The sequence below is a fragment of the Manduca sexta genome, chromosome 17 (assembly GCF_014839805.1).
Source record: "Manduca sexta isolate Smith_Timp_Sample1 chromosome 17, JHU_Msex_v1.0, whole genome shotgun sequence".
NCBI classification, from domain to species: domain Eukaryota; kingdom Metazoa; phylum Arthropoda; class Insecta; order Lepidoptera; family Sphingidae; genus Manduca; species Manduca sexta.
Window position 1 is genome coordinate 1 of NC_051131.1, and position 25,340 is coordinate 25,340.

General features: G+C 36.2%; 3 protein-coding genes across 3 annotated transcripts; all 3 read right to left on the minus strand.

The window, feature by feature from the left end:
• Positions 1–6,238: 6,238 nt before the first annotated feature.
• Positions 6,239–9,663, minus strand: LOC119189537 (the record flags this gene model as incomplete). Its single annotated transcript, XM_037439514.1, is given in 4 exon segments — positions 6,239–6,388; positions 6,666–6,727; positions 7,432–7,600; positions 8,926–9,663. Coding segments are annotated over 4 exon segments (1,119 nt in total), but the record flags the coding sequence as incomplete, so codon positions are not given.
• Positions 9,664–13,201: 3,538 nt separating this feature from the next.
• LOC115443116 lies at positions 13,202–16,292 on the minus strand. Its single transcript, XM_037439761.1, has 2 exons — positions 16,126–16,292; positions 13,202–13,780 (listed from the first exon to the last, which is right to left on the minus strand). The coding sequence occupies exons 1-2, from the start codon at positions 16,265–16,267 to the stop codon at positions 13,605–13,607; spliced, it is 318 nt and encodes a 105-aa protein (XP_037295658.1). The 5' UTR covers positions 16,268–16,292; the 3' UTR covers positions 13,202–13,604.
• Positions 16,293–19,223: 2,931 nt separating this feature from the next.
• LOC115443110 lies at positions 19,224–25,329 on the minus strand. Its single transcript, XM_037439792.1, has 2 exons — positions 25,203–25,329; positions 19,224–19,399 (listed from the first exon to the last, which is right to left on the minus strand). The coding sequence occupies exons 1-2, from the start codon at positions 25,327–25,329 to the stop codon at positions 19,224–19,226; spliced, it is 303 nt and encodes a 100-aa protein (XP_037295689.1).
• Between the last annotated feature and the right edge of the window lie 11 nt (positions 25,330–25,340).

Below are 25,340 nucleotides of genomic sequence, written 5' to 3' on the forward strand. Positions count from 1 at the left end.
AAAGTTGCTACACAAATATAATAAAGTAGGCTTAAGTAGATGGAAAAAATAAATGATTCCACGTTTCAATAAATTAAGATTGAAGCTAATAAAAAAACTTGTCTCATTCTATTGTTGCTGGTGGTAGCATATATTTTATATCCGCCCGGTGAGCAACCACCATATACAAGGTGTTCAAACCCGCCATAATGGCCCACGTAAGTCTGTCGCGTTCTGGGATCAGCCTGTGTACATCCGGTTCCAATATGGCGGCATAATTGTGTAACCTGTCGATGGGTAATCATCTCTCATCAGTCGACATTCTATTGAACTACATTCCACTTACTACTTACTATCAATTGCCATGGGGTCTCTTTGCCTCATAAAAAAATCTGATATTTAAAACTAAATCATGTCGTGCTGTAATAAGTATGCCACCAACCCACGTTTGCCCAGCAGTTATGCATTTTAATGACGTCGACATAGCACAATACAGTCTCGGCGGCGCGTCATTTTCCTAAATGTATATCACGTGTTTTCAGCGCTCACAATTATTTATACGGAACAGGTCTGTACCGGCCTTGTAATAATTATAACAGCGTTAAGGTGATCTACAAACGAAGCACCAACTTGTATTTACACGGCAAAAGTATGTTTAGACCCTGCTGTGTATTATACTTTGAATTTCGCCAATAGATTCTTTAATAATAAGTTTGAATATCTTCAGCATGTCTCGTTCCTACGTCTTATGATCAAATTAGCCAATAGATTACAGCAATGAGTTTAAATGTCTCCAGACGCCTCAATCAAATCCTCTAAATTTATCCGACATCAACCACTGATATATTAATATGTTACAGGAACACCTTTCGTTCCTGATTTCATTTCACTCAGTTTATCTGTAACTTGTAACTATAATATTATTATTAGGTAGTAACATAATTATATTTAACATAATATTCTTTGTGAATTATCGATTGCTTTAACGGTGAAAGAAAACATCGTGAGGAAACCTGCATACCTAACAAGTTCTCTATAAGAATTTCAAGGGCGTCTGAAGTCTACCAATCCGCACTAGGCCAGCGTGGTGGACTAAGGCCTAATCCCTCTCAGTAGTAGAGGAGGCCCATGCCCAACAGTGGGACAGTATATAATATAGAGCTGATATTATTATAACATAATTATTAAATCAGAGATAAATATTTTTTTAAGTCCCTTAGCCCTCAATTGAAATATCGATTGTTTGTTCTATTAAGTCCTATTTATTTCGTTTTTTTCGCGAACTAGACAACCTTGAATAGCTGCACATGATCAGAAAGTTGGGGGGGAAAGGTCCACGAGGACAAAGGCCTGATAGTTAGATCAGGTCCCTAATGCGCTGAAGGTCCTCATTAATGCAACACTTCATCGGGTAAAAGGTTGAAGCCGATGTAGAAATGCCAGAGCAGAGTGGAATACCAAACAATACTTTGTAATTCAAGGTGTTGGATGGTGTTTCTACTGTTTATCGGCGGTCGGCTTACTATCAGACGAACGGCAAGCTCGTCTCGTAATTCAAAGAAATCAAAAAAAAATCATCAAAACAGTTGTGTCACGATGCTCAATAACGAGGTACCGCGCTGGAGTTCGTTTCTCTGTTAAAATATCAAGTTGATTAAAATGTTATCCAATTTTGCGTTTTTCACGTCACACACGAGTACATTGACATCCAAACACGTCACGACTCAATTGCGTATCGCGTGTCTATTGCCAAAAATGCCTGAACGGAAATAACGTTGACGCCTTATTTCCTCTGTAGTAAATTAGACTACCTACACGAAGTAAAGAGGTTTTTGCTTCGAAAATAAACTGTATTTTATTAGGATGAAAGGCGTTTTGAAACTGGCATTTAAATGTATGAAAATGGTGATATTGAAGTAAGATAAGGAAGGTAATATTCGTTTAGATTTGCGAGTTTTTCCGCTATGTTTTGAATGTGTGGGTTCTTAAGGCTCAGATTGGCACGGGATTTAAACTACGGTCATTATGTCTGTGTCTACCTAATTGATGGCTTCAACCAAACATTTAATAATAAGTAACATATTTGACAACACAATATCAGATTGTCTGGTAATGAAAGCCTATTGAATTAAGTTTACCTATACCCAATGTTTAAACTGGTAAACATATAAATAAACAGAACTTATTTTAACAGGATCTACAATAAATAATTAAAATTAACAAACAAAAATGACCTTTAAGGTCAGGGATCCCTGTACGGGGGCAAATACGTTTTTTGTAATTATGGGCGTTCTAATACTTTTCACCTTTCTTAGGTCGTTTAGGTAAATAGCGGATTTCTAGGCCTTTTTATCTAAACGGCTATCAAACCTTTTCAAAGACGGAATAGGGCTCCCTTACCTCAAACTCTCTAACAAAATTTTAATAAAAAACCGCCAGTCATTTAATTAAAACAAACATAAAACCCACGGCCCTTCGCATATTCTCATAAGGTGTATAATACTTGACGACGCGCATCGTACTAAAGCGTGTTACTAAAATTTTATATTTCGTCGTCTGAAGGCAACGCGAAATAAAAACGTCAATAAATTCCGTGTCAAAAACATAACGCGAAAGTAAAACGCCGCGAACGATGTATTAAAGACTACGGATATAAAATATAAACGCGCGGGAAATTGCTTACGATTTACGTATAAAAGAATTTTTAAATTATAAACTGTTTTACTTATCATATTTTGCTCACGTGTGTTTTGTTCGTTTATTTGACCTGTGGCAAGATGGAATAAGTTTAAAATCATCTAAATATACCTATTATAAAAATAATATCAGCCCTGTATTATATACTGTCCCACCGCTGGGCACGGTCTTCTACTACTGAGATGGATTAGATCATAGTCCACCTCGCTGGCCTAGTGCGGATTGGTACGCAGGTTTCCTCAGGATGTTTTCCTTCACCGTTAATGCAAGCGAAAATTCACAAAGAATACATATATAATTAAGATAAGTGACAGATGCGTGCCCTTGAGTTCTGAACCTGCGGACATACGTCTCGGCAGTCGTATTTAGAGGTTAAACTAGGAAACCAGTCCAACCGCCCTGTGGAATGGGGGCGTTTGGAGAATTCCACCACGGTATCCCTGCCTGTCGGGACGGGCCGTAAAGCGGCACCGCGCAGGGGCGGCTGCGGTTGCGGACTTAGATACTTCAACGTCAGAGGAAGCCCGCAGCCGTCCTAAATGCGCCGAAGAGGGCCACCGCGGAGTTTTAGCTGGTAGGCCGTGCATAGGTTTAAGTTGTATATAGGGTTAGGGACTCGGCCCGGCGGTCGCCCGAAGGTCACCATCAAATCCGGGCGGCTCAAAGCCGGGCCGTAAGGCACGGTTACCCCAGCATAACCACTCAGTCGCCCCCCACGAAGGCTGGGCGGTAGTAATACGGCACTTTCTCCGCGAAACGAAAAAAAAAGAGACCAGTCCACCGAGCTAGTTTAATTTCGGCGTTCGAGTAAGTAATTTTCGAGTTCGAGTAAGTAATTGATGAAAAACAAATCTCCTACGTTGACTGTATAAATTTTTTATTTAATAACTTTATTGTACACCAAAAACAAAAATAAAAAAAAACAAAGAAGATAAAGAAAAGATATTATTGTCGATAGTGTCGCTCGAGGCAATTCCTTACAGACAAGACAAGCATTACACGGGATAAGAGAATTCATGAAAAAGGGCAGTTTAAGGCGTACATATTAGCTAATAATATTAGTGTATGTATTGAAATGAAATATTTTAGTTATGTTTCTATGTATGACTGCCGCGATGGCGTTGTTGTATTACGTGCCCAGTATAATTATGGCGCTAAGGTCTCGAATTCGAACTGGGAGTTGAATTCGAGACCTTTGAATAAGACATAAGAGAAAGACTTTCCCGCCCTCACACCCACCACTACAACTCCTGTAAGCCAGGACCAGCAGTGGCACGCATTTTATGACTCCTAACAGTGGAGCTTGAGTAAAACGTAGTAAAAGGGGTCCAGGATGTAATTTACTACGCACATTTCCAAACACAACGCAAATACTGAGTAGAACGACCCAATATCACTGCCCGCCCGGCAATTGAACCCAAGAAGTCAGCAATGCAGTCGCACTATAATAAAACTACGCCACTGGGCACTAGTATTTTATTTATTGTGCCTTCTAAATGTAATATTTGACCGTACCCTTTCTGAATCCAAATCTAATTCTTTGTAAAATTTAATTTGGTTAACCTTTATATTACTATACAAGATTTCGCTTGTAGATTTAGATAAGTTATTTAGCTCTATAATAGGATTTAAAACGATTCAACAAATAAAATACAGAAACTACTTTTACATTTATTTGGTTACCCTTTTCGATTAACATCCAAATATACAAGAAATTGCTAAATAAATCGAATGTCTTTTTAGTCCAATTGGCAACAAAGATTTAATAGTTTATAGGCTTGTTGTATCCACAAAGTGTGGCCTTAAGAAATTTTAAAGACAGATTACACAGTTACTAGTTCAATTATTTATTGATTTAAGGACCTCCGATGAAGGATACACGACATACAATAAAAACAATGTTGTCGCATTTTTACAATTAACAATGTGACGTGTTTCTTTAATTATAAGAGTAACCACAGCATGCAAATTTATATATTGGTACAGCGGCAAAAAAATAATATTTGTTATTAATATTGCTTAGACATATAAGAATTTATGAAAGTTACAATTTGATATAAAACATTTTTTGAAAGGAATTTAAAACCGGGAAAGGAGAATAAAACATAATAAGACATTTGTTCTTGAACCTTCTAAATATTCACGTAATTCTAATAAACAAATGATCACTGAATTAAAAAAAAAATACTCAAATCAATGCTTTCATATAAAAATGCAATCCTTAAAACTGATACGATCAAAGCCTGTTCTAACTCCAGATTTGATGGCTAATTGGATGTTATGTTGATCAAAGAGCACTGTACGGAGTCCAATCAAAGTGGAATTGGTTGCGTCCTATTTTCAAAACCTACTTGGACATATCAATTGAGACAAATAACACCTCGCAATAAAAAAAGTGGATTGAAGGAGATATTCAAAATTCAAAATGAATATTCTTTCAATCGAAATCTATTAAGCATCCACTAACAACTAGCTAACTAGCGGCGATAGGCTGGTTGGGCGTGGAACGGACTGCCAAGACGAATGTCCGCAGGTTCAAATCCCAAGGGCACACACCTCTGACTTTTCTAAAATCATGTGTGTATTCTTTGTGAATTTATCGTTCGCTTTAACGGCGAAGGAAAACATCGTGAGGAAACCTGCACATCTGAGAAGTTCTCTATAGGAATTTCGAAGGAATGTAAAGTCTACCAACCCGCACCAGGCCAGCGTGGTGGACTAAGGCCTAATCCCTCTCACTAGTAGAGGAGGCCCGTGCTCAGCAGTGGGCAAGTATATAGTACAGGGCTGATATTATTATTATCCACTAACAACAAACCTTTTTTATACAGCCACCACAAAGTACCCCATGGCACCTATTGGTAAGTGAAGTTTGGTCCAGATAGATTTTCGACTGAAGAGAGACGATTACCCTTCGACAATTGACACAATTGTGCCGGCATGTTGGACCAGGCTGATCCCGGAACTGACACTTACGTGGGCCACTCTGGCAGGTTTTAACACATTGTGTACGTTGATCGCTATCAGGGCGAAAATAATATATCCTACCACCAGCAAAATTACCACCAGTATGATTGAACTAAAGCATTACAATCACATAAATTATAATAAAATATATATAAAATATTACAATCACATTTGAGTAATATATAGGTAGACAAACCCATGACTATTTCTACAATTGAGTTTATATCCAATAAATAATTATACGCAACATCACATCTTTGTTTTGCATCGTAAAACAAACAATTACGATATATACAAAGAAAATTTTCAAACAAAATAAATGTTTTTATTACTTTTATTTTGATCATTATCGAAACAATGTTTGTTACTTCAATTTAAATTACTGAATGGCTCCGATAAAAGCGAAGTATTCATTTAATACGTTATTAAGTAAAGTGCAATTTATCTACCTCTGGCATCAAAATAAAGAATCGGGTGGTAATGGATTGTTTTCATAATTTAAATGACATATTGCCCAACGCCCGTTAATTATTTGAAGTATATGCATAATTAATAAACTTATCATTACTTTTTTATAGACTTGGGCTATTTTAACCGGGTCATGATAAAGTTCGTTGCGTAGGACGACCTCCGTCCCGCTGGTCCGACGATATTCGTAGGATTGCCGGTGGACTCTGGATAAGGAGAACGGAGGACCGAGCAGCGTGGCGCGCTTTAGAGGAGGCCTATGTTCAGCAGTGGACAGCTGTAGGCTGATGAATCATCATCAGCCTACCATCAGGTGATGATGATAAAGTTCCATCTAACTATCTGACACAACGCTGTCAATAATGTATTTTTCCGTTTCACCATCACATTGATAAATTCAGTGGTAGATATTCAACAACATAACATTATATAATTCGGCTTTAAATGGCTTTATCAAACTGCAACATTGCGATCACGAATGAAAGTCCGACGCAGATACAGGTAGGCAATAAAGCCATCCCCATGTTAATTTTGGCTATACAGTTTATTTCCACCGGGTTCTGGGCCACCATCCGAGAGAAGTTCTTGATTCTTCCCAATTCTGGCCGATTTGGATCTGCAATAAATGCAATTATATTGACACTGATTATTATTTTACAGAAACAAATGACGATGTTTAATAAACATAAGATAATATTATATTTCTGAAGAACAATAAATTTTATTTTCAGATTGATATTTAGGAGTCTATAATATACAATTGACTGGTAGTACGACGCCAAAAATTCAATAACATGACTTAACAAAAACGACGATAGCCTAGTTGGGTATGGAACGGTCTGCCAAGACGAATGTCCGCAGGTTCAAATCCCAAGGGCACACACCTCTGACCTTTCTAAAAAATCATGTGTGCATTCTTTGTAAATTTATCGTTCGCTTTAACGGTGAAGGAAAACAACGTGAGGAAACCTACACATCTGAGAAGTTCCTCTGTAGTAATTTCGAAGGTGTGTGAAGTCTACCAATCCGCACTAGGCCAGCGTGGTGGACTAAGGCCTAAACCCTCTAAGTAGTAGAGGAGGCCCGTGCTCAGCAGTGGGCAAGTATATAATACAGGGCTGATATTATTAACAAAAACATTAGCAGAGCTGGAAAAATATGTACTAACAGAAAATCGTGCATAAAAATAATTTTAGTAAGCCGACGCCGAAGCCGCAACAAAATTTAAGGTTGTAAGCCTATACATACGATTTAACTATCGATTCGTGCTAATGACAATATACATCACAAAGAAAAGTAACAAATCATCATGATACTTACACGCTGTCAAAATGTTGTAAAAGCTAGCTAAAATTCTTTTAAGTACAGGAACTCCATTTTGGACTCTTTGCGCTGCAAGCATTGCTGTTGTCACGGCAGTCAAATGATATGTGATATCAAAGAACATGGTCATCATCATTGTAACACCGCCTCCTTTTCCCTTGAAATTCTGAGATAGGAAAAAAGTTCTACAGTACCTACGTTTGTCATCTATACTAACAAAAAAACAGTTGTATTAAAGAAATCCCGCTGCCACTAATAATAAACACCCATTCATATTAAAAAGAAGTTGTGTGTAATCACACGAGGCCTGAAACAATTCAATTGTACTCATCATCATCATCATCAGTCCTGTATTACAAATTGTCCCACTGCTGGGCACAGGCCTCCTCTACTACTGAGAGCGATTAGGCCTTAGTCCACTACGCTGGCCTAGTACGGATTGGTAGACTTCACACACCCTCAAAATTCCTATAGAGAATTTCTCAGGTATGCAGGTTTCCTCACGATGTTTTCCTTCGCCGTTAAAGCAAGCGATAATTCACAAAGAATACACACATTTTTTTTTTACAAAGCTCAGAGGTGTGTGCCCTAGGGTTTTGAACCTGCGGACATTCGTCTTGGCAGTCCGTTCCACATCTAACTGGGCTATCGCCGCTTATTCACTGTACTAAAAACTTTTTCCCTAAGCTCTACCCAATTTGTACATTGAAAATCAGACCACGATTTAAAAGTGATAGATGATTTCTGGTATTGAATACTTACGCTAAGCAATGTTAGCCAAAAACGAAATGACATTAATACATGATGTAAAGTAAATACTGCAACAGCAACAGTCATCTGAAAATTACCAACACAGAATAAATTATTTTCGAACAATTTTTAAAAGAAATAATGATAGCCATGAAACAAAATTATATGCGTATTAACTTTTACATTTATTCACTGTAGATAAAATTGTACTGTATTATTTACTGCAGTATTGTAACTTAAGCACAAACCTTCGCTACTACTAAGATGCAGTGGAGGCCTGACAGGCGGAAGAGGGGGGTCAAAAGGAACAACCGTCCGAGACCATGGTATCACCATGGTCTCGGACGGTTGCTCCTTGGGAAAAAGGGTATCAACCTTTTTTTAGGAGAACCTTTTTTATTTTTTTACATACGAAACTCTTAACCTTAAACCCCACTGTGCCTGATGGTAAACGGAGTGGAGTCCAATAAAATGTCGACTGACAAGAGATGATTGCCCCTCGGCTATGCACAGGCTGATACCGGAACGCGACACACTTACGTGAGCCACTATGGCGGGTTTTAACACCTTGTTTACGATGGTCGCTATCCGAGCGGATATAAAATATATCCTAACAGCAGCAAATTATTTTCCGTGATACTCCAGGACCATAGCGATCGAAATCATTCATTAGAAGGAATCACACGTGACTCAACCTTTAAAAAATAATACAGGTAATAACTATTTTGCAGAATCAGTTACCTGACCAGAGAAACACTTTCTAAACGCTTTACTGATCTTCACGAGGTCTCCGTACATTTCGGCCCATTCTTCTATTATTTTCAAATTAATATTATCAGTAATTTTTTCACCAGCCACAATTTTCTCATCTAGTTTTGTCTTCACTTCATTCAACAATATATAAAACCGCTTAAATAACTCATAAATAATTGTCAAATATAATGAATATACAAAGTATTGAGTAAGGTAACAATAACTCATGGCAATCTCACTAATATACTGCAGAACATCAAAGACAATTAAATGATCAAGGAATACATAGTTCATTCTTTCGTACAAAACACTTAATGTCAGCACTATAAAATACACGACGGGTAATATGCAATGAGTATTCATTTTCTTTAAAGAATTAGCGTGATATACGTCATCTTTGAACTTGTTGTGCATCTTTTCTAAAGTATTGATTAGTTCTTCGAATGAACCAGATTGGCTAATGCCGCATACAATACTCAGCATAGTATAAACAGTAAACTGAAAATGGTATATCAAAATTAAGAAAAGCGTGCTCAAGTTGCCTCGGAAGTATTCGTATGTAACATAAATATCATTAGCAACAACCGCGACACAAAAAGATAATGTAATAATGACATGGAACAGCACGATTTTTTGTGTTTTTTTCTTATAAAACGTATAATTACGATAAATGCACAAAATGTTTTCGATGAAAAGAAATATTTTAATTGCTTTTATGTCTAACATTTCTTACAATACGTGTCACAACAATGTAATTTGACGAAGTGACGTTAAAATAGAAAATATGTTTTAGCGTTATTAAGTAAATTACTTACGTAACTTTTCATGTTAAACTATTAAGTTACTTCATGTTATAAGTTAATAATTAAAAGGTATGCCTGTTTAGCGAATTGACATTTTGTTTGTCCAGACAAGGTAGTTCCAAAATGGCTAGACCGATTGTAACAAGACTCCTTTTATATCCAGTTCCAACAAGCCGGCATAATTGTGTCGATTGTCGAGGGGTAATCATTTCTGATCAGTTGACATTCTTTTGTCCCCACTCCACTTACCATCATTGCTCATTGAAATGGTCATTTTCCCGCAAACGTTTAAAACAAATCTTGGCAAATAAAAGTACTGTTCAGATCATAATCTACTTGTCTCTATATCTGAAATATAGAGACGAGTAGATCATGACGCAAAGAACGGGTCGCGTGCGATTTGGAATAATTTTGCATTTTATTTTACAGTTACGCGAACGAAGCTGCTAGTAAACGTTAGTCATGCTACGATCAAAAGGTAACGCAAGCTGCTACAAATTTTGGTGACGATTATTCTTTCATAAGACTTCTTTTAATGCTTTTAGTGTTTACTTAAATAACCATTAACTGTTCACTTAGTTATTACACTAGATATTGACTGCGGTTCCGCTCGCGTGTAACATTCCCCGGAAAATGCTGTTTCGCTTACAAAGATAAAAACCTTATATTATTCTAGAACATGTTAAATTTCATCGAAATCGGTTCAACGCTTTCTGTGAATCATTTCCAATAGAAAGGCATACACTGAAAAATCTTTACTAATATTTCATCATCATCGTAATTAGTCATTAACATCTACGAGAGATGATTAAATAGCATATTACTAATACATTACTACTATTTACACTTATAATATTAGTAACAAAAATGCTATATAAGAATTAAAGTATGAAACTGTTTGTTTAAATATTTTAAATTAAAAAAAAGACCACAATATATTTATGAATATTTTCATTCGGTAAAATAAATCAATTAAAATTTTAAAGTAACAACGTAGGTATTTTACATAGCGACCCGTCGACCTATTGAAACAGATTGTTATATCCGCAGTCACACACCCATGTCCCTATAGTAAAATGGTCGTATAAATCCGCCGATTCGGATCGTTCGGTCTAAAATATCGGATGGTCTGACACTAAAAATACTTGACCTAAAACGGTGGCGGCCACCTCAAGCAGACACGAGCTCACGGCCCAGGAAATAAGAGAACGTTATTTGCAATATTTTTGCGAATTATCACGTATTGGCTTGGAATATAGGTTTATTTTGCAAATTTTTGTACTTTATGTTCTTTTATTATTAGCTTTAACAAATAACACGTAAAAAAATACATATATATAACGTATTACGAAGTCAATCAATCAATCATATCAATTCTACGAACTTTCAAATATGCACCTTATAAAATTTTACTAAAATATTATTTTGAATAAAAACAAAATTCCAACAGGACAGACACACATTAGATACAAAAATATAAAAAAACCACGAATAATTCAAAGCAAGTTCCGTGGGTCAAGCATTATCTCAGAATAAACCTTCATCCACTCCGTGACCGGTCTAACAAAAGAGAAACGAATGATTTAGTACAATACAGAAGTAGGTATAGTTTGGATTCAGAAGTCAATTGGACGTAGTTGCCCGAAAGGGAACCAGTGAATGAAACACCGATTTTGTTTAAATTTAAAACAGCGAACGTTTCCAAACGCTTGGCATGTTTTAAAAAATATCTCTTAGAACAAGTACGTGTTTACGGAGATAATTCTTGGCCGTTCTACACAACTTTTTATAAAAATCTTAATTATATACAAACTGCCATTTCGACTTGGTTCCCTCTTGCATAACAACATCCACTTTATCTGAAACGAGACGACAACGTGCCTCGAATCTCAGTGCGAACCCTTTTCTCGGGAATGCATTGCAACTTCGCATCCCTGAAGGCTTCAGCAATTTATTTGTAGGATAACAAAACTGTTTATGTGCAGCCGAGAACGGTTTCACGGTCATTTATCTTGCCGGACTTTCTTGGTATGGTTACTTACTGATGAGGATTTAGATATTGTTACATAATATTGGATGGTAGAATATAATGCTGCCTGCTTGGATATGGATATATATTAAGATACTTCGACGATAGATTCTTCGAAGATACTGAGACTTTGTGGACTATCGGTGTTTCACGTAAACACGTTCTTTTACGCGGGTCCCTATATTTCTTTTAATTTAGCCGAGATAAGAGTCGTCGACGCTCTACGACGTGTGCAGTTCCTGAACACTTGGAAGAAGGCTCTAATCGTTATTTTTGATAATACAAGCCCCAAATCTTTGGCAAAAAACACAATTTTTTTACCAGAGATGATTCGCGATTAAAAATTAAAAAACATAAAAATTTCAATAAAATATGGTTGGAAACTAGCACAGCTCAGGATCCTATTCTACATTTAATGAAATCGGAACCCAAAAGACCGGCTGCCAGTCTTCAAGACACTGAGAGCTCGGTTTCCGTAGGTCAGTTCGTCAAGAGCAAAAATATTTTAAAAAATTGTATAATTATAAAAGTAAGACAAATATTGTAACTGACTTTTTCGAAGACCAAAACCTCAGGCCCGTGATCATGAAGGCTGCAAAGTCTACAACAGGTAGGGAGATAATTATAATAAAAAACGCAATAAAATCCGAAAAATAGTTTATTTTCGATACATCTGTTGTGTATTTTAACTTACTGAACTACACTCATCATACTAACACGTTGAGCCCCATAATGCCCGGTAATAACTTTACTAATACCCCATCATCAGGGAAAGTCGGGAAGACAACTAAACATGTCAAAGATTAAGGACAAATCTCCCAATTTGTATTAGCTTGGTGCAGAGGTAATCAACCACTCAGCGAGAGATAACAGAAAGGAGATAACGAATGAGGAAATGTTACGCGCACCACGGAAGATAGTTAATCCATCAGTGATGGCAATTCTTGGTACTTATAAGTTGAGGAAGGATTGAAGGTAAATTAGGGATATCATATGGAAATAATACTAAAAGAGTATATATTTGTATTCATTATATTTAGTGACGAAGTAAAAAGTATTAATCTTGTAGTTTTCTATCTCGATTTCCGTGGAATCGGATTATCAAATTGGGGGCTGGTTGTTTATACAATTGGATTGAATTGGATTGATTGAATGGATTTTATAATCCATCCAAATTCTTTTAGCAAAAATTACTGTAAATGAAACACAGAAAATACTTCAATTTTATTTTATTGATAGTCACATAATAAACACAGAGCAGCTGAATCTAAAACATTTTAATCGTAATAAAAATTCTAAACACCGACTAACTGACAATGTTCAGTTTAAACCAAGCGCTAGAATTTGTTGCATTTTAGTAATTTTATCATATAATATAAGTACTTAAACTCAAAGATAATATATTTGAAAGTTCATCCCCAAAGTGTTAATATATTACCGATGTTTTGACTGACAACATAGCTACTGAATGGATATGAAAATATCTAGGTATTTGCCTTCAATTCGTTGTGCAAAGCATTTTTGAAAAGAGGGAAATAATTTTTAAAATATATTTCATTGAAGCTTTTGCACGCTTTAAATATCTGTTAAAGAAATTACGACCTCTCGCACAGAGATCGAGAACACCATTTTTGGCGCCGCACCAGCTAAAAGTGACGCTATGAACATTTAGATCCCCTAACGCACTCAACGTGTTAAGCCGTATATATTAAAATTTAAAATTATATTTATTTGCAATTAAAAACATCACAAAATTTTTACTAATGAAGGTATTCTGGTTGCATCTAACTTAACTGTTCGGGAAAAAAAGTAATATGTTTGTGTATGATTCTAGTTCAAACGGTGTGGTTAAACTGCAGCATTATAATGACGTAAGAGACGGCCACAGACACGCAGGTGGGCAATAAAGCCATACCCACGCCCAACTCCACCACCGAGTTTATTTCCACCGGATTCTTCAAAGCCATCCGATAGAAGTTTCTTATTTTCTTACGCTCAGGCCTATTTGGATCTGCAATTTATAAAGGTTGGTTATATAATATATTATCAAGTTGATCCAGTGTATTTTTTTTTTATTTTGCCTGCAATAATTGTATACACCAATACTTATGATTTAAGTAAAAATAATAATTTCTCATTATTTGTTTGTCTTCATTAATGTATAAGATTTTTCGTTTCCAAATAGGAATAAGAAAACACTTCATGAACTATAGGACAAATACAGATTCGGAATCAATATTACTAATTTATTAAGCGGCATCGTCAAAGTGACCCCACTGTTTCTGATGGTAAGTAAAGTGGTATCCAATGTCGACTGATGGGAGACGATTACCTCTCCCAGTCGATACAATTATGCCGGTGCGCTTGAACCGGAGGTACACAGGCTGATTTGGGAACGCAACACACTGGGCCACTACGGTACCTTGTGTACGGATGTCTCTATCTCTGCGAAACCAAAGTATATATGATAATCCCCTCCTAGCCGAATTTCGACCACGGCGGCCAATCTCAACGGAGACCAGCCAGGTACGCAGGTTATATATAGTGCACAAGTGTGTGCGCAATGCACAGGTGCACTCTCTGTTCCTTCACTCTCATAGTGCGGTGAGACGGCAATCCAACATTACCGGTGAGAGCTCAGGCGCAGGACCAACGGCTTTACGTGCTTTCCGAGGCACGGGGGTATTCACACTGCCAACTTCTTGACTCCGAGCTGCGACTGAGTAATTTTTTTTAAAATGGAAAAACCCAGTCACAATTATTTTGGCCCGACCCGGGATTCGAACGCAGGACCCCAGCGCGGTAATCCTATTTGTACCATGTACAATTACAACTGCGCCACCGAGGCAGTGATGTATGATATAATAATGTGTGAAACGGAACGTGAGTTGTGGGAGTAAAAGGGGCGTATGGGAAAGAGGGAGAAAGGGCATAGGGAAATAAGATGGCGTGTGCGTAGTCAGGGGAGTAAAACGTAATTTTATAAAGACGTAGTTTTAGTCAATTTTCATTTAATTAAGGACTGTGATTTGTATGAAGACGGTGTTTTTGTCTCGGCATTATATCCCACAATAATAATTCCTCCTAGTCGAATTTCGGCCACGGCGGCTAATCTCTACAGAGATCAGCCAGGTGCGCAAGAGATATTATAGTTGATTGTAGTAGACAGCAATCCGACATGGCCGAGAGATCAAGCGATGGTCCAACGGTTTATCATGTTTTCCGAAGTATGGAAGTGTTACATCGTCAACTTTCTGAATCCGAGGTAGGACTGAGTAATTATTAAGTTAGAAAATCGTAGTCACAGTGTTTTTGGTCCGACTCGGGATTCAAATCCAGGACGACGATAAGTCCTACTCTTTAACCAATACAACTACGCCACCGAGACAATTAAAACGTACATAAGTATATCTTACAAAAAATATATACCTATCCTACCGCCAGCAAAGCCGCAATTTATTTCCATAACTGGCAAATATGGCAAAGTTAGATGTATTACAAAAAACAAGACACTGGAAATAATAAGACATAGTAAGACTTAGCCGCAAACCACACAAAAAAGACGTGGGGCACAGGCGGATAGAGCGCCGTCGTAATTTTTTAAAACATATAGAAAAGACGAGGCATGGACGTGCAATGGGCGCCGGAAGAGATTACGGTATTCAGCTGTCCGATTTTGACATATCATCTTCCGAAGATGAAGATGTGATAGCACTGGTGTATCTCGCTAATATACAGAGGGTTATTGTAATACTCTGGTCTATTTTAATTATAGAAAATTGGATGATTTTCAATAAATGTATAAAATTGAACGTTGAATACATAATCGTCCCGCATTTTCATTTAATATACAATGATCTTCCTTCTCCAAACACCTCGACTACTCAAGGACGCAGATAGTTTTGTGTGACAGCGACGCGCGAGTGCCGACACTCGCGCCCCACCCCGCCCGCACCCCGTCCATTGGCGCTCGCAACGGTGCCCCGTCCTTTCTGTATGTTTTAGAATAGGGCGCGCGTCATGTTCAAAACGAAGAATGCGTCATGTTCGTGTCATATCCGCGTTTGACTTTTCTGTATCTTTTGCGTCGCGACGTTTCTATACATTTTGTTTGAAAGAGACTTAGAAAAGACATATGTCTGCGCCCGGTCCGCGTCTTTCGTCTTTTCTGTCTGTCCAGCGCATTAACATCTGATGTTTCAGGATGGCGAGCGCAGTGGACTTCCAAACAATACTTTGCAATTCAAAGCGTTGGATGGTGTTTTTACTATTTATGGGCGGTTATATCGCTTACCAATATCAGGCGAAAGGCAAGCTCGTCATTCAAAGCAATAAATAAAAATTTGAGCCACTTACAAATCGAAAAATTATTATAAATCCTCGCTAAGATTACTCTCAACATCCGATCTTCGTTTTGAATTCTTTGCGCGACCACCATTACTGTTATCATGACAACTATTTGGCAAGTGACAGTAAATAGAAGGTTTATTAGCAACATGTCGTCTCGAGCTGGTTTAAAGATATTGTATCCCTAAAAAAGAAATGTGATAACGTTAAACTAGAAAATAATAATAGTTGATCAGAATAATTACTTGGCCTCAAGAAATGTAAAAAATAGAATAAAACACTTTACATTTAACAGCATATTCCAAAGGCGATAACAAATTATTATGGAATATATTGTGGACACAGCAAAGGCTGCTAAAATCTGAAAAAGACGAAATTATTTATATCATATAATGACACACACATCATGCATTTATCTCCGAAGGGGTATCATCATCATCATCATCTCAGCCATAGGAAGTCCACTGCTAAACATAGGCCTCCCCCGAGGATCTCCACATCAGCCTGTTCGAAGCGGCCTGCATCCAGCGACTTCCTGCGACCTTAGCCAGGTCGTCCGTCCACCTTGTAGGCGGGTGTCCGACATTTCTCTTGTCGAAGGGGTATGCAGAGGTGCAACCAGGGTACCCACTTTTCGCCGAGTGTGTTCCGTCCCGGGATGTTATAGGGGGATGTGATAACATATAATGAATGATCAAAATTATGACACTAATGCCGATAGCAAGCCAACATTGTATTTTTAACTACTGACGGATAGTTGCTTAATGTTTATCCAGGTGCAGTAATCCTTGTTAGAAATAACAATTGCAGATCAACAAAATAAACTCCAAGTTTGTAGCATATTCCGCTGTCATCCGAAACGTGTCATAAAGTGGTGGTTTACATTAGTTTAGCCGAAAGGTAATACATATTATTTATAATATTGACATTCTATTACATACCTGTTTACCAAAACACTTCCTAAACGCCTTACTGTTACCAACAAGGATTGTGTACATCTCAGTCGATTCTTCTATAATTTTCAAATTAGTTTGATCAGTCATATCTCCAACCTTAATTATATTCTCGTTCAGTATCCTTTGCGTTTTATCTAGACTTCCGTTAAAGCGTTTAAAAAAATGTGTAAAATGGTGACAAGTATACAATATATTAAATATTCAGATATCACACGGTACCATTTGTTTATTTTGACCCAAATCAACAAAATATCAAAATAAATCATTTGGTTAACAATCTCGTGATTTATTTTATCTTGGGTAAGTACCACTGATAATATAACAGAGTACGTCACAGACGCCACAACGAATGTTAAATTCAAACAATTTAAAGATTTATTATAGGTTATGTCGTTGCCGGAGTTTCTATGCAGTTTTTCAAATGTATCGATGAATTCTGTGAAATAGTTAGAGTTGCGCATGCCGTTTATCATACATAATATCGAATAACCTAAGAATAATATGTTGTTTAAAATAATCAATAAAACCGTCTCCGAACTCTTTTGAAAGTGGTGGTACAATATTATTACATCGACAAAAGTAACTGCCGCGTACAAAATTATTTCTATAGTAATTCGTAAGATACGTATTCTCTTCGCATTTTCGCTATAAAATATATAATTGCGATATATACAAAGCATGTTTTCCACAAAAATTATTGTGTTTATTGGTTTTATGTCACACATGTTTGAAAAAATACGTGCTACTGAATGGAAAGTTACAAAAAGACGCTGAAACAAAAGGTATTTATTCCTTAATACGTTGTTTAATAATTACATTTTATCGAAGCCCAACATCAAAGATAGAATCGGATGTTAATGAGTTAGTTTTTAGCGTTCCGTACCTCAAAACGAAAAACGGAACTCTTATAGAATCACTTTGTTGTCCATCCGTCCGTCCGTCCGTCCGTCCGTCCGTCTGTCAAGACCCGTTTTCTCAGGAACGCGAGGAGGTATTAAGCTGAAATTTATATAAAGTATTCAGATCTACTGTCCCTTTGAGCTGTGCAAAATCAAACTTCTAAACCAACGCAATCAAAAGATACAGCCGTTTATGACGCAATTTTCGAAACCCGCAAGCGAATCAAAACCTAAAGGGTAGGTACTTACTACTACCTAGACCTAGAATCAAGCAGACACGAACTCACGACCCAGGAAATAAAAGACAGTTATTTCTAACATGTTTTTATTACATAGATACTTGTCCGAGCTCAATACTGGCAAAATGAAAGTAAGGTAATTGCCTGACTTAACAGCCAATGAGCGTGCGGCACTAACGTTGTTACGTAACTATCGATGTATATATCCTTTTCTAACGAATGTATGCTGCATCTTTTTATTCCTTCTTCGAGCCAATTTGTAATTATATGTACAGGTACGTGACCATAGCAAATGTGCGCCGTTTTTATGTGCCATTTTGTTAGTGTATGACACGTCTATTTGTAAAACGTCATTGAGTTATTTGCAATATTTTTGCGAATTATCACGTATTGGCTACGAATATAGGTTTATTTTGCTAATTTTTGTACTTTATGTTCGTCTTTTATTGTTAATTTATTTAGCTTTAACGAACAAAACGTTAAACATTACTTATTGTATAAATGTATATATAACTTATTACGAATTCGGATTTGATTGTTTCGTATTTTCAATTCTACGAACTTTCAAATATACACCTTATAAAATGTAGGTATTTGATTCAAGCTTATGCACGATTTAAATAATGTTAAAATGAATCCGATTTGTGTGTGGATTTGTCTGAGCTAAAGGTGGAAAGATTGTATGTTAAGTTGTTATTTATGTAACACGAAATCGTATTTCTACGCTGAGAAGGCCATATTGTATAATTACATATTATTAACATAATATGATATGTATCATGATGTATTCATATTCTTTCAAATTTGTTAAGATTTGTCTTGTTTTGTTTTTACCATTTAATGACCAAATTCTTTTAAAAATTCTTTACGCATTCAAGTTATAATTATTAAATATATTAGACATTAATTTATTTTATTATTATTTTATTTATTATTAAAAAAATGAAAATGTTCTGGTTGCATCTAACTTAACTGTTCGGGGAAAAAGTGATATGTTTGTATGTGATTCTAGTTCAAACGGTGTTGTTAAACTGCAGCATTATAATGACGTAAGAGACGGCCACAGACACGCAGGTGGGCAGTAAAGCCATACCCACGCCCAACTCCACCACCGAGTTTATTTCCACCGGATTCTTCAAAGCCATCCGATAGAAGTTTCTTATTTTCTTACGCTCAGGCCTATTTGGATCTGGAATTTATAAAGGTTATATTATCAAGTTGATCCAGTGTATTTTTTTTATTTGGCCTGCAATAATTGTATACACCAATACTTATGATTTAAGTCAAAATAATGATTTCTTATTATTTGTTTGTCTTCATTAATGTACAAGATTTTTTATTTCCAAATGGAAATTAGAAACACTTGCAAAACAGCAATTTATTCCCATCGTTGTCAAATCTGGTAAAGTTGTCGCAAGTAAAAAATTGTGAGTATATGACAATACAAAGGATTTTTGATTAACTGGTGGTAGGTCTCTCATAATATGTGAAAGTCCGCCTAGGTAGGTACCACCACAATGTCTATTTCTGCCGCCAAGCAGCAGTGTGTAGTCACTGTTGTGTTACGGTTTGAAGAACATTGTAGCCAGTGTAACTACTGAACATCTCATGTCTCCGGATGGCGAGCGCAGTGGAATACCAAATCTTACTTTGTAATTTAAGGTGTTGCATCATGTTTCCACTGTTTTTGGGTGGTCATATTGCTTACCATTAGGCGAAAGGCAAGCTCGTCTGAAATTCAAATCAATAAAAAATATGAGCCACTTACAAATCGACAAATTATTACAACTCCTTGCTAGGATTACCGTCAACATCCGAGCTTCGTTTTGAAATCTTTGCGCGACCACCATTGCCATTATCATGACCACTATTTGGCAACTAATGGAAAATAGAAGGTTTATTAACAATATGTCGTCTCGAGCTGGTTTTATGATGTTGTTTCCCTAAAAAAGAAAGGTTACAATGACTTAAAACTAGAAAATAAAGTAGATCTTGGCCTCAAGAAATAAAAAAACAACAAAAACACCTTACATTTAACAGCATATTCCAAATTCGAAAACAAATTATAATGCAATATATTGTGGATACAGCGAAGGCGGCTACAATCTGAAAAAAGAAATAACGTTATTTATAACAAATAACGTTATAATAATCAAAATTATGACACGTTACCGAACCAACATTTTGTTTCGGACCAAGCAGTAAAAATATCATTACAATATCAGCCCTGTATTATATACTGTCCCACTGCTGGACACGGACCTCCTGTACTACTGAGAGAGACGAAAGACAATAGATACTTACATATATATATATATATATAATTTTGACTTTCTGTTACATACCTGTTCACCAAAACACTTCCTAAATGCTATACTGTTAACAACCAGGATTGTGTACATCTCAGTCGATTCTTCTATAATTTTCAAATTAATTCGATAAGACATATCTCCACCATTAATTATATTCTCATGCAATATCTTTTGCGTTTTATCCAGATTTTCATTAAAGCGTTTAAAAAAATTGTGTAATATCGTGACAAGTACGCAATAAACTAGATATTCTGATATCATACGGTACCATCTGATGATTTTTTCCCAAATAACCAAAATACCAAAAAATATCGCTTGGTTGAAGAGCTTCTGATTAATTTTATCATTGGTAAGTTCCAATGATATCATAACAAAGTACGTCGTAGAAGCCACAATGAATAATAAATTCAAAAAATTTAAAGATTTATTATAGGTTATGTCGTTGTCGAAGTTTCTATGCAGTTTTTCAAATGTATCGACGAATTCTTTGAAATAATTAGAGTGGCGCATGCCGTTTATCATACATAATGTCGAATAACCAAGGAATAATATGTTGATTAAATAAATTATTAAAACCGTCCCCAAATTATTGTGAAAGTGGTTGTACAATATGATTAAGCCGATAACACTAACAGCCGCGTACAAAATTATTTCTACAGTAATTCGTAAGATACGTATTCTCTTTGCGTTTTCGCCATAAAATATATACTTAGTCTGGCCATAAATACTGTTACACTTAATTATAAAAAAATATTACATTTGAATTTCGAATCTGTCATTTTTATACGATTGTTCATTGTGTTTTCTCATTTTGGCGCCAATACATTGTAAAATATTTTGCGATATTAAAATGGTGTGGGGTGATAAAGAGAACCGAATCGCTGTGATAGCATTACACAAAGTAGGTATGGAGCCAAATGCAATTTTTAAAACTCTCCATACACTTGGTATTAGTAAAATGTTTGTGTACCGGGCTATTAATAGGTACAATGAGACCTCCTCTGTTTGTGACAGAAAAAGATCTGGCCGTCCACGTAGTGTTCGTACGAAAAAGGTGGTCAAAGCAGTAAGGGAAAGAATTCGAAGAAATCCTGTCCGAAAGCAAAAGATTTTATCTCGGGAAATGAAGATAGCACCTAGAACCATGTCGCGTATTTTAAAAGATGACTTAGGACTTGCAGCCTATAAGAGACGCACTGGCCATTTCTTAACTGATAATTTAAAGAAGAATAGGGTGGTAAAATCGAAACAACTACTGAAGCGGTACGCAAAGGGAGGTCACAGAAAAATTTTGTTTACGGATGAGAAAATTTTTACAATTGAGCAACATTTTAACAAACAAAATGACCGTATTTATGCTCAAAGCTCTAAGGAAGCTTCCCAATTAGTCGACAGAGTGCAACGTGGACATTATCCGACTTCAGTGATGGTTTGGTGGGGTGTTAGCTATGAAGGAGTGACTGAGCCATATTTTTGTGAAAAAGGTATCAAAACATCGGCACAAGTGTATCAAGATACCATTCTTGAGAAGGTAGTTAAGCCCCTTAACATCACCATGTTCAATAACCAAGTATGGTCCTTCCAGCAAGACTCGGCGCCGGGTCATAAAGCTCGGTCCACGCAGTCTTGGTTGGAATCGAACGTTTCGGACTTCATCAGAGCTGAAGACTGGCCGTCGTCTAGTCCCGATCTTAATCCGCTGGATTATGATTTGTGGTCAGTTTTAGAGAGTACAGCTTGCTCTAAACGCCATGATAATTTGGAGTCCCTAAAACAATCTATACGATTGGCAGTGAAGAATTTTCCCATGGAAAGAGTGCGTGCTTCTATTGATAACTGGCCTCATCGTTTAAAGGACTGTATTGCAGCCAATGGAGACCACTTCGAATAAGCTTTTTATATTTTTAATTGTTTTATATTTATGTATTAAACTGACACACTGTAAAAGTAATAAATGTTATTTGCAGTTAACAATTTTCTTTTTTCTTTATTACAATATTTATGGCAAGACTAGGTAATTGCGATATATACAAAGCATGTTTTCCACAAAAATTATTGTCTTTATGGGTTTAATGTCACACATTTTTGAACCACGCGAGTTTTTAAACGGCCACTTGAATGGAAAGTTACAAAATGACGCTGAAACAAAAGGTATTTAATGCTTTATACGTTGTTTAATAATTGCATTTTATCGACGCCTAACATCAAAGATAGAATCGGATGTTAATGGTTTAGTTTTTTCATCATCGTTTTTATAAAACTTCAATAAATTTCGCTATTTGATTACAATAATGGACCAACACACGATATTTTTTTTTAAATAAAAACTCATTGACTGGGTTCAAGGAGAAACAAAAATATTTTTTTTTCGCCAAATTATATTCCATGTGATTATCAATAAGTGACGTAAAAATACAAAAGTTTGTTAGCAAATCGTAATTCGTAGAAAACTAGGTCATAGAAATGTACAATTAACACGATAACCCTATGAAACTGTTTGATTATAGAGAAAAATCTGCATTAGAAATCGGTCCATTCATTCCAGAGCTACGATGCCACAGACAGACACACACATACACCGATACACACGCCTTAAACTTGAAACTACCTTCTTTCTGTATCAGGAGTTAAAATAGTTCGAAGACGAACCACGCAGCTATCTTATTGCCACAGGACACCCTGTATGTGTCGAAGAAGACCAGCGTGACTTTTTGTTGATATTCCGGTGTAATTTATATAGGGTATGGGACTCTATACAATGCTCGCTCGGGTGATGCTATACTCCCGAGAGTCGATATTAAAACATAGGGCCGATAAAACTAACAAAATCGTTCTACTCACTCCCAAGTGGTGATAGCAATAACGCATTTTAGCCGCAAAAAAAAAGGGATTAAAGTAAGAGCACACGTCATAAGTGTCGATATAGACTTAATTTCATATACGTCGAAACAGTTATACAGGATCATTTTGACATAGCGTTACTTAAAGAAACCAAATATTTGTTTTTTTTAAAAAGAGTTGATGTAAAAAAAGTGCAAGTTTGAAATAAAATAAATACCAATACTTAATAATAATTAATTTTAATTTAACTCGCTCTAATGCTACTACATTTTGAAAATAAAAATGCACGTCGTGGTCGCAGGAGGTCGCTGGATGCGGGCCGCTTCCAATAAGGCGATCTGGCCATCTTTGGAGAAGGCCCATGTTCAGCAGTGGACATCCTGTGGCTGATGATGATGAATGAACAATGTGAGGCTTTAGATCTAATGATGCAGAGTAATGGAGACAGCGCTGCATCTATCTATCTCATGATGAAGTGGTATGATTTAAAACATTTCGATAAATTAAACATAAAATAGAGTTGTACACTTTATTTTGAACCCTTTTTATAACATTTAGAAAAAAAAAACATGAATAATATTCTTGCTTTTGCTCGCGGGCCGGACAGAGATTGTATGATCTACACCTGAGATAGAAGTGTGTATGTTTAGTTTCAACAGGCCGGCATAATTATGTCAACTGCCGAGGGGTAATCAGCTCTCGTCAGTCGACATTCTATTGGAACCCACGCACCTTATTGTAAGTGTACCATTAAGTGTAGCGGAGACACTTCGCCGTGCACTTATAAAAAAGGCCTCATTCGAAATAACGTCCCGCTGTATAATTTTCAGTGATAAAAACTAGTCTATATTGTATTAATCCATAATGAAGCGTCTCTATGTGCCAGTTTTATTTAATCCATGCAGTATTCAGTATACACGTTTAGTTCCAACGTAGATATAAACATCTCCAAAAGCTATCACACTTTCATGTTAGAATAAATAGATTAGTAAAATTTTTTAAGGGATCTTTGTCTTCTATAATATTTTTTAAAGTATGAAGGTGTTTATAAAAACAAATATTTCATCTATGATTTGTGTATATGCTGTTTTTTTATCACCAATTTTTCGTTGTAACGTTTGCTCAAACAGTATTGTTAATTTGCAGCATAATAATAACATAGGAAACAGCTAAAGCCACGTAAGTTGGCAATAAAGTCATGCCCATGGCTATATTCGCCACTGAGTTCAATTGTATCGGTTTCTTGACCGCCATTCTGCAGAAACTTTTGATTTTCTTAAGCTCAGGGCGATCTGGATCTGCAATTTATAAATGTTAGTCGTTAATTTCATCTAATTGTGTTTGGTGTGCGTGTGTATGTGTGTGTGTGTGTGAGTTTGAAATGTGCGCGTATACGTATATGGGAATATGTGTTTTTGTGTATTTTTTAAATAATAATATAAATTTGAAATCCCCAAAATCAATCGATTATTTCATCAATTTGATTTAGTGACAATTTGTTCAGTGCCATAGACTTTACAGATTAGTTTATACATACTAAATGGAAAACAATCAGACACAAAGAAATTCAGTGGACTGTTACTGGCATTATTTCTTCCAATTAAATTTTTATGATTTGTGAAAAAATATATTATTAATGCTTTTTATTAGTGTTTTGAACGACGGTCTCCAACATCAATCTGTGGTTTCTGGGTGTAGCCGAAGTATTTTTGGAATATAATAATACTTGCAATATAATTTAACGTTGTAGATTATTATTCGCTTGACTGGTTGTACAGAGAATGGAGTAATTGTAAAGCAACAATTATCAGCAAAAATATGATAGAAAAAAGCACTTACAAGCTGCCAGGTTATTGTAAAGCCTCGCTAGCTTTATTTTCAACAATCGAGTCTCGTTTCGAACGTTTTGAGCGACCACCATCGCTGTCATCATGATTCCCATTTGGTATGTCAATGAAAACACCATGTTGACTACGA